A 13,334-nucleotide genomic window follows, 5' to 3' on the forward strand; every position below is an offset into this window, starting at 1 on the left:
TGCCTAAATTCACAAGGATCGGAAGTGTTAGAATGGGGATTTTAAACGGAGGACTTCACACTGAGGTCAGCTGACCGCAGCGGCTGTGCTGGAGGCATAGTGCTAGCTCTCTGCTTGTTCTGAGGGTGACCCAGCACCCAAGGGACGCTGAAGAAGGTGTTCTTACACCTCAGCCTGTTGGTATGTGGAGCAATCGTTTTGCTTATTTTGTCCTTTGAGAATGAACCTGCTTGGAGACTCTCTGTGCAGAAAGGTAGCGTCTGAGAGTGGGCGGCCCTGCCCTGAGGCAGTCTTAGGCTGCTTATTTGGAAATAGGTAAAATGTCTCCCATCACTGGGTAGGAGTGTGGTCTGGTGGTGAGAACTGGCATTGGGCAGCAGGGGGCCTCGGTTCTAATCTCAGCGTTCCTGCCCTGTTGTGGTGTGTCTGCACAGTTATTTGACCTCCGTGGGCTTTGGTTCCGTCTTCTGTCACACAGATAAAATAATATCAGCCCTAACCACTTTCCAGGGAGATTGAGGGGCTGGTTGAAATAGCATCAAGTGAAATAGCATAAAGGCCTCTGAGGATTTACAAGTGTGTCCTGGCGTCTTACCCCTAAACCATCTCCCCTGGGTCATTTTATGGTTGGCACATTTAAAATCTGTCCTGTTTTTGATGGATAATGTGCCCTAGCTATGTAAACAGTATCTGAAAATGAGTTATTTGGCTTCCATTGGCCCTATATTTTTCCACCTCCTCCCGTAGCCTCTTCCTTGTTGAGATTATACCTCATAAAATGCAATGTGCCACCAGCAAAGCCCGGCACTTTTTGTTTTGTTATAAGGATGCCATGCACTTGTGTAGCTCTTCAGTTTACAAGAGATTTTAGACACATTAGTTCATTTACTGCTCACAGCACGACGAGCCAGTCGTTCTTTTCCACACGTGACAGAGGAGGAGACAGGTGAGAGGTGTGAAAAGGCTTACTCCAGGTCAGTCACACAGCTGAGAAAGTAGCTGAACCAGACCCCAAACTCGGGCCTGCGGACAAAGCCCCCCTGCGGCCCTTCTCACCGTCCACGGGTCTTTGCATCCCCTTCTCTGGGTCAAACCAGGCTTTTCTGTGCCTTTAGCCCTGGGTGGTTTTACCCAGCTCTCTCTCTCACACCCTGTGATACTTCAATTATTGTAATTACCCCATCACCTGGAGAAAGTCACGCTGAAATAATGGAACAATGCATGCCCAGGTGTGGCCTTATCTGGGACAGCTGCTCCCTGTCAGAAGCAGGGGAAGGTGGGGAGGGAGGGGTAGGCGAGAGGCCTCTGCTGCCTCCTCAAACCTAGGAGAGACCTGTATTTGCCTTTTGGCGGTGGTTGCCCTGAAAGGGAGAGCAACTAGGTAATGGGCAGGGATATGAGATGGGAAAACCGAAGCCCTGTGCTTCTCCTCCCAGTTTTGGGGCCCAATGCCGATGGGTAGATAGTTGGGCTCAGGGCTGTGACCTGATGTTAGTTGCCCTGATTCCCCAAATATCTGAAGACAAAAAGCAGAGCAGCATGGGAAGCTGAGAGGCAATGTGAACCCAATCAGGAGTGGTCAGTTGGTTCCGTTTGCTCCAGCAAAACCCCAAGAGCAAAAGGGAAGGGAGTCTGAGGCTGTGCACCCAAAGGATAATCATAATGATGGTTAAAAAGGCATCTGAAATGCTCTGCATCCAGCACTCAAAACGATTTTTAAAAAATATACTTTATTGATTTTTTACAGAGAGGAAGGGAGAGAGATAGTTAGAAACATCGATGAGAGAGAAACATCGACCAGCTGCCTCCTGCACACTCCCTACTGGGGCTGTGCCCGCAACCAAGGTACATGCCCTTGACCGGAATCGAACCTGGGACCCTTCAGTCTGCAGGCTGACGCTCTATCCACTGAGCCAAACCAGCTAGGGCTCAAAACGATTTTTAATTCAGTAGTGCAAGCACCTTCTGATCCAGGGCTGGCAATAACCGGAAGAGGTGCTTGGTGGCATATGAACTGGTGATATGTAACTGCTCACCTAATGAGGACCATGTGATCTAGGCTGATTGGGACATTGAAAGGCCCTCAGGGATGTTCCTTTCCCCTGGCTTGGCATCTTCCTAAGCATCTCCTTCCTTTCTGTTCATCCTCACCCGAGGATACTTTCCCATTGACTTTTAGGGAGATTGGAAGAGAGAGGGAAAGACAGAGAGAAACATCAATGTGAGAGAAACACATGGATTGGTTGCCTCCTGCACGAGCCCCGACTAGGGCCCGGTTGGGGGAGGAGCCTGCAACCAAGGTATGTGCCCTTGAGCAGAACCTGAACCCAGGACCCTTTGGTCGACAGGCTGACGCTCTAACCCAGGGGTCCTCAAACTACAGTCCGCGGGCCACATGCAAATACAAATATTGTATTTGTTCCCGTTTTGTTTTTTTACTTCAAAATAAGATATGTGCAGTGTGCATAGGAATTTGTTCATAGTTTTTTTTTTTTTTAAACTATAGTCCGGCCCTCCAACGGTCTGAGGGACAGTGAACTGGCCCCCTGTTTAAAAAGTTTGAGGACCCCCCTGCTCTAACCACTTAGCAAACTGGCTAGGGCAGTCTCCTTCCTTTCTCCACTCCACCCTCACCTAAACCACAATCTGTGGCTCTGCACCAGGTGGAGAGATGGAACCGCCGTGACCAGAAGCTGCTGGAGGCCGTGCAGCGGGGGGACGTGGGGCGCGTGGCCGCCCTGGCCTCCAGGAAGTCTTCCCGACCCACCAAGCTAGACGCCAACGGCCAGTCCCCGTAAGTCCGTCCCCGGGACCCACCTTTGGCATGTGATTCCCTTTGAAAACTCCAACCCCAATATGTCAGAGGACAGGGAACGCCTACAACTTCAGGGCCCTTTTTGTCCTAATAAGTCTTTGCGACCTATCAAGTGCGGCACAAAGTGAGGGAAGAAGATATTGTCTATGAGCTCCGTCCACCGCACAACCCAGCTTACAAAACTGACCAAAGAGGACATAAAGCCCACGAAACAAACAGGAAACGGACCCATACAGTAAATCGAGTATTTCTGCATTGCACAGAGAGGCGGGGGGTGTGCTTGGAAAGTTCAGAATGAAGTGGTAGCTACGAGAGCCACACGGCTAAGAGGAGTGAGTAGGACAAGAGGGATATTGCTTCTCGTCTCTGCCCAAGTCGGCTTCCCCTGTCCAGCCCTCTGCTCTGGTCTGGCTGACACTTCCTGTGACACGGCCAGTCTGGGAAGGGGCCTGGACGCCCTGCCATAGTCTGACATTGCTTGGGACCCGTAGCTCTTATTTCTATATCTGCTTCCAGCGTCCTCTCACTCATGACAGTAGGCCATAGAGCAGTGATGGCGAACCTATGTCACGCGTGTCAGAGGTGACACGCAAACTCATTTTTTTGGTTGATTTTTCTTTGTTAAATGGCATTTATATATATAAAATAAATATCAACAATATAAGTCTTTGTTTCACTATGGTTGCAAATATCAAAAAATTTCTATATGTGACACGGCACCAGAGTTAAGTTAGGGTTTTTCAAAACGCTGACACGCCGAGCTCAAAAGGTTCGCCATCACTGCCTCAGAGCCATCTCTTTCTCAGTAAGTCGGGCCAGGGGAGTTTCCCTCTCTGCTCTTGGGATCGGCCTTGGTGTAGCAGGCAGTGATTATTAAGATTACGAAGATTCTCCCATTCCTCATCCCCTGGTCCCTTCATCCTTCCGCAGCTTTCATCTGGCAGCCTCCAAGGGCCTGACAGAATGTCTGACTATCCTGCTTGCCAATGGGGCCGACATCAACAGCAAGAATGAGGACGGTGAGTCAGACTGGGCCATGCTGCTTGCTTTTCCCTCTACGGCAGCCGTGGGGGCCGGTGCGGGGCCCTGCTGGAGGTTCCCAACCAGCCCCTGCTTCTTTCCTCAGAAAGCCTGGCCGGCACCCTCCAGAGGTTCCCCTCCCCGCCAGCTGGGTACACCTTACCCCCCTCCACCTCCACCACGTGTACCGGGCACCTGGGGAACAGGAATTTCTGGCCCCATGTGCCTGAGAGCTTCTCTCTCTAATCTCCCTTTGATTATCTGTGCGTCTCTTGCCTTCCCTCCCTGTGAGTCACTGGCCTGCATAGGGCCACCCACCTGCCTCTCTTCCTCCTCCTCTTTCCAGGGAGCACCGCCCTGCACTTGGCCACCATCTCCTGCCAGCCACAGTGTGTCAAGGTCCTGCTGCAGGTAGAGCAACCCCTCGATACTCCTCCTGTGAAGGGAAGAAGTGGACCCCGAGTTTCCGAACTTTGTTTGAAGTCACAAGCAATATTTAATCAAATATACCTCTCTCCCCACTGAGAGAGCTGGTGATCATTGATTCTTTAATTCACAAACATTTATTTAACACCTACTATGTGCAGGCCCTGCACTTATGCTGCCCTTGAGAGCAGGTCATAAAGTTGAGTTGGCAGGGACTGACTGCCCCGCAGTCAATATGCATGTTTTTATTTTATTTTATTTATTTTTATTTTTTTATTGATTTTTTACAGAGAGGAAGGGAGAGGGATAGAGAGTTAGAAACATCGATGAGAGAGAAACATCAATCAGCTGCCTCCTGCAAACTCCACACTGGGGATGTACCCGCAACCAAGGTACATGCCCTTGACCGGAATCAAACCTGGGACCCTTGAGTCTGCAGATCGATGCTCTATCCACTGAGCCAAACTGGTTAGGGCAATATGCATATGTTTTGAGGCCCGCCATTGGTGAGCCACTTCAGAGACTGGCTGCTGTGATGATGATGGGCAGGCAGAAGGAGGGCAGAGAGTTTCAAATTAAACCAAAATCCTACTGTCTGTCTTTGAGGAATTCATAGTCTAGAGCACAAAGGAAAATATACATGTGAAATGACATGTGGACAATTAATAAGTAAGTTTCCAAAAGTACGAAGGCCAACAGGTCATTGGGCCCACGGCCGTTCTGCTTTTGTTCTTCCCAGCCCTTTGCAAGATTCCCAATTACAATCCTAAAGTACCGGCCATGACCCGGGCGTTACTGTCCTAGCATGCTTATTTATCCGTAACCGGATGTTCCTCAGGCCCTAGGCTTAAGAACCAGGGCTGAAATTTAAGGCTGCCTGTCACCTGTAAGAAATGGAATGGGCCTGCTGAGCAGTTGGACAAAGCTATGATCCTCCCACCCCTCCCCGTCGTAATTAGGAAGCTGGGGACCCCACGGTGGGTATGGGATGAGAACGTTAACACTCTGTTCCATGCGGCTTCCCTTTGTGGCTCTTCCCAGCACGGTGCCAATGAAGATGCTGTGGATGCAGAAAATCGTAGTCCGCTGCACTGGGCAGGTGTGTGCCAGGAGACTGTGGGCACAGGGCTGCGGGGAAGATAGGGGAGGAAGGCAGGGGAGGATAACATTTGGTGGAGAGGGCAGGGCTGATACTAAGATAGTTGGAGGGGATGTTGGGTCACGATCTGACTAGGTGCACTTCCTGCTCCCCTTCGCCCAACCATCCCTCAACCCTCCCCAGCTTCCTCTGGCTGTGCCTCAAGTGTGCTCCTGCTGTGTGACCATGAGGCCTTCCTGGATGTCCTGGACAATGTGAGTATCAGCGGGACCCTGGCCAGCGCCCTGCACCGGCAGGCTGCTGCTCTTTCTGAGCTTGATTAGCTAACTTCTGTGAGCAGGGGTTGGACAGCACCACCTTTCCTCCCTCCTGCTCCTCTTCCTCACAGAGAGGTTAAGCCTTATCTTCTGGAGAGCTTTCAACCCTTCCAAAGGGGTATTTAGCCCCTAGGCTGGGCTTTTTTCCTGGAGAGGTGTGGGGAGAGGGAGCTGGTAGGATTGTGCAAACCTCTGGCTTCTCATGAACTCTCTTTCCACAATCCGTGCAGGATGGACGCACACCCCTGATGATCGCCTCGCTGGGCGGTCACGCAGCTATCTGCTCACAGTTACTGCAGAGAGGCGCCCGAGTCAATGTCACAGACAAGGATGACAAGTGAGCCCTCCCCGTCTTCCCACCCCAATCCAGGCCCTGGCCCATCTAGGAAGGAGCCACTGGGCAAAGCGCGCGCGCGCGCGCGTGTGTGTGTGTGTGTGTGTGTGTGTATGTGTGTGTGCAGGTTGGTCTCTGTGTCCTTGGTCTCTTTCCTTCTGAGTGGTGGCTTACAAGAGATCTCCTCTGTTTCACTGTTTTCCTCTTGAGACGGGAAGAAAGTTTTCCTTATACTCTTTTATTCAGCTGCTGTCACCACCAGCTTCCTAACTTGGGAAGCAGAATCAATACCTCCGGACTCATTAGTTTAATTTACTGGTTTTCAAACTATCTTCCGAGCAATGAAACCCTTCTCTCCAGTAAAGAATTTATGCAGAATCTTAATATGTAGAGCAGAGAAAAATGAAGCCCTTGCCATCGGCCCTGCTTTCTGATGCTGCAGCTCCAGGAATGGCATTTGAAAAGTTGTGGTCTCGCCCGGCTGGCATAGCTCCGTGGTTGAGTGTTGACCTATGAACCAGAAGGTTGTGGGCTCAGTCCCCAGTGTGGGGTGCGCAGGAGGCAGCCAATCGATGACTCTATCTCATCACTGATGTTTCTATCTCTCTCTCCCTCTCCCTTCCTCTCTGAATATATGTATATATTTGTCCTAACCCACAGGTCAGCTCTGATCCTGGCCTGCGAGAACGGCAGCGCCGAAGTGGCTGAGCTGCTCCTGAGCCATGGAGCGGACGCGGGGGCGGTGGACAGCGCGGGCCACGATGCTCTGTATTACAGCCTGCGCACACAGGACAAGGCACTGCGGAAGCTGCTGCAGCAGGCCCTGAGCTGGCGGCGGGGAGGTAAGCCAGTTCCCTTTTGTATCTTCAAGATCCTCCCCAGTGGCTCAGAGAAGCTCCTTAGAAGCCCATTTGTCCCCATGGAAACAGTCCACCTGACGAATAATTGCCACGTGGTCCAGAGTTTGCTTATTTATTGCTGCTGCTATGAGATGACCCCGCGTTCCCCAAAGCAGGGCCACCGAGTTCCTTAATGAAGCCCTGTCTTACCCAAGGCAGCTCTGGCTGGCGCTATCGCTAGGACTCCTGAGCTGCGATTGAACATCTCTGTGTGGTTTCCCAGTCAATCTCTCCCCCCGCTGGACTGTAAACGCCCCAGATGACAGGCCATGTCTGTTTTATTCACTGTTGATATCCTGGTGCCTATAACAGCGCCTGGTACAGTGTCCAATAAAGTGAGTGAACAAAATGAGTGAGCTGGGGCGGGAAGCAAGGCTGCTGGGTTGAGAGGAGTGGCTCCCGGCTCCAAGAAGGCTGTGTGGTGAGGGTTAGGACACTGCGGCCACTCCTCTCAGTGAGAGTCACATTGTCCTCATGTCTTTTCATACAGGTCAGGGGCTAGTTCAACACCCAGATGCTGCATCTAAGGTAAGACCCTAAGTGCCTCCCTTCCAACCCACCCAGGCCATCCCACCGGGATGCCTCCCAGGCGGGAGGCCCTCCCGGGGCTGGGATAGCTGCCCTGGCTCCCCGTCAGTCACTCTTCTGTCTCCTACACAGGCCTCTCCATCTGAACCTCCAGTGGGTTCTCCGCCCAAGAGCCCCCGGGGGGCAGAGCCCGGGGTGGAGCAGGAAAAGGAGCGAGAGGATGTGTGCTCAGAGGAGTGGAAGTGGAAGTACGAAGAGGAGCAGAAGAGAGTTTCTCAGTTGGAGCAGGAGCTGGTGGGAAAGACAGAAGAGAGCAAGGCTCAGGCTGCAGCCTACCTGGGCCTGGCCAACCAGATCCGGGAGCAGGTGCAGGAGCTGGGGCGGCTGCTCTTCCGGGAGCCCAGAGCTCCAGGCGGGCCGAGTCCTGGTATCCGTCCTGGAGGGGATGGCATGGAGCAGGGCTGCCCCCTGGACCTGCTGGCTGAGGGCATACGTGAGCTAAAGAAGCAGCAGCAGGCAGTGGCCGCAGCCGCAGGCAACCCAGTGTTAGCCGCCAAGAAGACCGAAGATTCGGCCCCCCGGGAGATGTATTATGAAGCCCATGGAAGGTCCCAACCAGAACAGGGGCCACCCCAGGGCCCAGTGTCTGAGATCCCGGGGGAAGCCACAGGGCAGCAACAGACGACTGTCGGTGGGCAGGCCCTTGGCCCTGAGCATGCAGACCAGCCGCATGCTGGCCAGAAGGAGAGGCCGAAGGCCCCAGGGGCGGAAAGAGCAGGCACAGCAGCTGAAGCAGCGGGCACAGCGGCCATGAACCAGCTACTGCTACAACTGAGGGAGGAGCTGGCCGCCGCCTGGCGAGAGAAGGACGCTGCCCTGGGGGCTTTGTCAAGACCCGTCCTGGAGGGAGTTCTGGGGAAGTCCCGGGCGGAGGCCACAGCGGCCGCCTGGGAGAGGATGGAGGCCAGGCTGGAGCAGGTGCTGCTGAAGCTGGATCGGGCCAAGGCGGGGCTGCGAGCGACCCCTGCGACCCCTGCCCAGGAGTCCAGAGAAGGAGCCCCTAAGGCAGGCTCAGACACCATCCCCGAAGCGGATGGGGAGAAGGCGACGGGGGCTCCCGGGACCCAGCGGGAGTCTCCAGGGGCCCCGGGCAGGCCGCAGACGCCGGGAGGAGGGCTGGCCAAGGGGATGCTGGAGAAGGAGGTGTCGGCCCTGAGACTGAGCAACAGCAACCTGCTGGAGGAGCTGGGGGAGCTGGGCCGCGAGCGGCAGCGGCTGCAAGGGGAGCTGCAGTCCCTGAGCCAGCGGCTGCAGCGGGAGTTTGTGCCCCGGCCCGTGGCGCAGGTCCAGCTCCAGCAGCTGCGGCGGAGCGTGGGGCTCCTGACGGACGAGCTGGCGGTGGAGAAGGACGCCACCGAGAAGCTGCGCAGGCACCTGGCGGCCCAGAGCAGCGGCCTCCGAGGGCTGTGGGACTGCCTGCCCCCCGACCTGGTGGGCAAGGCCGCTGCCCGGGGCCCCGGCCCCGAGCCCCTGCAGGAGCTGCAGGCCTGCATCAGCGCCCTGGTCGCCAGGCACCGCGAGGCGCAGCAGGTGCTGGCGAGGCTGGAGGAGGAAAACCAGCGGCTGCGCGGAGCCCCCGCCCGGCACCCGGAGCCGGGCCCCTCCTCCCAGGTGACAGCACCCGCGGAGGTGGCCGCTTTGGAGCAGGACCTGGGGCAGCTGGAGGAGGAGCTGCGCGCCGTGCAGGCCTCGATGCGCGGGAAGAGCCAGGAGATCGGGAAGCTGAAGCAGCTGCTGTACCAGGCCACGGAGGAGGTGGCCGAGCTGCGCGCGCGGGAGGCGGCCAGCCTGCGGCAGCACGAGCGGGCGCGCAGCTCGCTGGCGGCCCAGGCCCAGGCGTGGGGCCAGGAGCTGAAGGCCCTGCTGGAGAAGTACAACTCGGCCTGCCGCGAGGTGGGCCGCCTGCAGGAGGCCGTGGCCGACGAGCGCTGCCGGAGCGGGGACCTGGCGGCCCGGGCCACGGAGCAGGAGCGCCAGGCCAGCGAGATGCGCGGGCGCACGGAGCAGTTTGAGAAAACGGTGGGGCTGCTGAGAGAGAAGATGGAGCATCTTCTGGAGGCCTGCCAGGACAAGGAGGCCAAGGTGATGAGATCGGGCGGCGGGGGGAGGTTTGCTAACTGCCCCTGCCTTTGGTTCGCCAGGTGAATCCCTCCCAAACAGAACGCCAGCCATTTGCAAGGATGGCGCTATGTTCTCTGGGCCTAAGGTGGTCTGGGGTTAAGACTGGAAGTGAGGGCTGGCAGTGTGACTCAGTGGTTGAGCATCCACCTATGGACCAGGAGGTCAGGTTCCATTCCCAGTCAGGCCGTGTGCCTCGGTTATGGGCTGGATCCTCGGCGTGGAGCGTGCAGGAGGCAGCGGATCAGCGATTCTCTCTCATCATTAATTTCTCTCTCCCTTCCTCTCTGAAATCAATATATATAGAGAGGTGTAAATAGAAGAGAGAAAGGGGCTTAGGTGTTAAAAATCTGGACGCTGGATTTAGAAGCCATGTGGTGGGGCTACCACCTGTGGAGTACTGTGGTTTATTAGCATTTTAACTTAAATCATGCTTTAGCCTGAGAGCAGGTCTGATGACACGGTGGGTTGCTGTGGTTTCGCTAAGGTTCTGAGAAGGTGATTCATGGCTGATTAAGAAAAGTAGACCAGGCCCACTTCACCTTCCCCTCAACCCGAGTAGGTTCTGCAAAAGATTCCCATTGGCAGAGAGCGCCAATGCAAAGTAACAAGTTTGAAAAACGCCGTGTTCCATACCCAAGTTTCCTAATGATTGCTCCAAAAGTCACCACTCTGCATGTGTCTAGGGGCATGTTTTATGAATTCTTAAAAAAAAAAAATCAATTTATAAATGAATTTGGTAATTCTAGAACTTTACCTGTGAAATGAATTCAGACTTCTTATTCAAATTTGTGTACATGATCAAATATATAATGATTCAAAAATATAGGGAGCACATGTTTTACATAACACACCGTGCATACAAATAGAAAAAAAGTTATACAGAATAGGAATCAGTGTGGGTGGGGCCAATTAAAGCAAGGACGGTTTTCTGTTGGTGTGGAAGGAGAAGAGGAAAGAGAGCAAATGGGTAAAAGAAAACAGTGTAGTGGATGTTGGACTGATATTGTCTGGATTTCTATTTCAGTTTCAAAACGTACTGATTGAACGAGTGAGTTATCTCACCTCCAATCTTAACACCCAAAGCACCTTAGACCCAGAGAACATAGCGCGATCCTTGCAAAATCGAGTGAGCCTTGGAGTCTCCAAGTCTCAGGTTTTTTCATGTATAAGATGAGGCTACTATTAGGGTTGCTGTGAGGATTACATTAAATAAGACATTGTATTTAAAATCCTCGGAATGATTTTTTGAAAGTGGTAAGTGCTCAATCAGGTATTTTTGTTATTCTCACTCCCACCACCCCTCCTCCTGCTGGTTATCCTTAACCACATCTGTGCGGTAGCCTCACAACCACAAACACTCATCTCCATTTCGCTCAGCGGTGAGCAGCCAGAAGTGGTTCAGGACCCAGCGCAGACTTAAGAGCACGGACCATTCATTCAAAAAGATCTTGGTTCAAGTCCTATGTCATCACTTATTAGCTGTATGATTTTGACAAATTAATTTAACAATCGGTGAGTAATACTACTTCCTTCAGGGAAGTGATGTTCCTCCCAGAACAGAAGTAGAGCTGTTTTGAGTATGACATGTGACAAGGCGTGAAAAGCATCTGGCACATAGTACATACTCAGCAAAGGGAAGCTGGCCTTGACCGTGGTGGTGGGGGGGTGGGGGGTGGGCATGACTTGGGCCTCACTGGTTCCCTTTGGCCTCAGATCAAGGAGTTGTTGAAGAAGGTGGAGCAGCTTTCAGAGGAAGTCCTAGCAGTTCGGGGGGAAAATGCTCGCCTTGCCTCGCAGCTGCGGGTATGTTTTGTCCCTTAGGGAAATGGTCACAGCTAGAGAAGAGGGTGGACAGGGGAAGTGATGTGGGAGAATCCTGGGAATCGCAGAGGCCTGTTCAGGCAGTGGTCCAGGCTGGGCTAGTGAGCGGTCGAGGGAGACCATCGGGCCCAGCTGACCACTTAATTTTATTGTTCCTCATGCTTGGGGGTCAGGGTGAGTATGGGAGGGTGGGCACATAACCCCCATTGATGCTCACCCCCAGGATTCTCAGAAGAACCATGAAGAGATCATCTCTACCTATAGAAACCATCTACTGAGTGCTGCTCAGGTGAGCAAGGAGGAGGGAGGCACAGAGAGTTGGGTAGGGAGGACTGCATTTGGGGTCCCTTTTCTTACCCACACATATTTGTCATTTCCCAGAAAGCCAGCCTTTAGATGTTCTAGTGCCAGGTCTCTGGCTCTCCTGAGATATGGGAATGTGAGGGGGAGAGGTGTTTGTCCCCCCCTTTTCAATTCCTGACCCACGGTAAAGCCTTTTCCTGTCCCTTATGCCCTTTCTCAGTTCCCTCCTAGGCCTATGTATCCCTCACCAAGGAAGAGGAGGTGGGGGGCTCGCTCCTCTATTGGGACTATTAACTACAAAGGATCTAACGCTTACTGTGCACCGGAAGCTTTGCTTCTGATTCAAGGTTGTAACCCTCACAGCAGGCCTGAAAAGTAAACATCATTGCTTTCCTTGAAAAGATTAGGAAACATCCTTGAAGTTAAATACTGTTTAAGTGAGAGCTCGTCCATCCTCGTTTAGCAAACAGCATTCCACCATTCCTCAGGGCCTCTCCCTCACCTGTCTCCCCATTTTCTGTTCCTCTCCTCCCTTCCTTTCCTTCCTGCCACCCCCAGGGCTACATGGAACCAGATGTCTACAATATCCTGCTGCGAATCCTCAGCAGGCAGGACAAGAGAAGCAGCGCGGGCCCTGAGGGGCCCGGGATTGCTCTCCTGTGAGTTGTGGGTGAGGCCGATGGGGGCAGGAGCGTGGACAAAGGACTGGGGAGAGGAGGGGAGGCTCAGGATGGGAACTGGAGTCTCCGTTTGCTCCCCTGAGCATCTGAAGTGAGGGTCACTGAGAAGTCACAATAATGGCATCACTGGGTGGAGTCAGGAACCCGTGCCCGAGGGGGCTGACCTGGGATGGAGACAGAGGGGAGTTGCCTCTTCTACGGCCTGGGGTAGAGATGCCAGTAAACGATGCGTGATGGTGGGACAGTTGTTTCCTAGGGGAGGACTCTACAAATGGCAGACTCTCTCCCTCACCCCACACCATGCATTCAAAGAATGGTCTTCTCTCATATTGCTCCCCAGCCCAGAGCGAGGAGGACCCCCTTTGGCATCTTGGCAGGGCGGGAGGAGACCGAGGATATGGAAGTGTGTGCATTTCATCCTTGACTTTCTTCTTGCAGGGAATAAGAGCACCCCTGGTTGCCAGAGGCTCCATCAGGCTGCAGTGGGTGGGAGGTTGGCCATGAGGGATAGTGTGGGTGAGCTTCGCCTGACATGAGGGAGCGCAGACCTGAGAATCGGAACCCTGGAATCAGCATGGATGAAACCAGAGGAGGTACTGATCGAAGCCAGCTCTGTAACAAATAAAGCAGGGGCAACACGATACTGGGTGTCATTGTTTTTCTGTTGAAGGTGGGGGCAGGAATCTTTTTCATCATAAATGGCTCCATCAGCCAGCAGCTTTTAAACTTTATGGTCCACAGTTAGAAATACATTTTACATCCTGTGTGGACATACCGGAAATAGTATGTCTCCTTACTATTTCTGTTCTAGCCTATTCTGTGCTATTATTCTCCACTGAAAAAATACCGATCAAAATACATCCACTAATGAGTTAAGACTCAGTGTGAGAAGCAGCCCTCTGTGGAAATGG

General features: G+C 53.5%; 1 protein-coding gene across 1 annotated transcript; it reads left to right on the forward strand.

Annotated features, from left to right (window-relative positions):
• Positions 1–5,913: 5,913 nt before the first annotated feature.
• ANKRD35 (ankyrin repeat domain 35) lies at positions 5,914–13,067 on the forward strand. The gene is made up of 8 exons (XM_081113162.1): positions 5,914–6,014; positions 6,672–6,853; positions 7,401–7,438; positions 7,571–9,580; positions 11,333–11,422; positions 11,664–11,729; positions 12,302–12,402; positions 12,862–13,067. The coding sequence occupies exons 1-8, from the start codon at positions 5,926–5,928 to the stop codon at positions 12,866–12,868; spliced, it is 2,583 nt and encodes an 860-aa protein (XP_080969288.1). The 5' UTR covers positions 5,914–5,925; the 3' UTR covers positions 12,869–13,067.
• Positions 13,068–13,334: the final 267 nt, after the last annotated feature.

This window comes from Myotis nattereri (genome assembly GCF_964212035.1).
Source record: "Myotis nattereri genome assembly, chromosome: 18".
NCBI lineage: Eukaryota > Metazoa > Chordata > Mammalia > Chiroptera > Vespertilionidae > Myotis > Myotis nattereri.

Coding starts and splice junctions, on each gene's coding strand:
- ANKRD35 (XM_081113162.1), top strand. CDS start 5,926: ATGATCGCCTCGCTGGGCGGTCACGCAGCTATCTGCTCACAGTTACTG. Junction 6,015..6,671: donor GTCACAGACAAGGATGACAA/GTGAGCCCTCCC, acceptor CCTAACCCACAG/GTCAGCTCTGATCCTGGCCT. Junction 9,581..11,332: donor GCCAGGACAAGGAGGCCAAG/GTGATGAGATCG, acceptor CTTTGGCCTCAG/ATCAAGGAGTTGTTGAAGAA.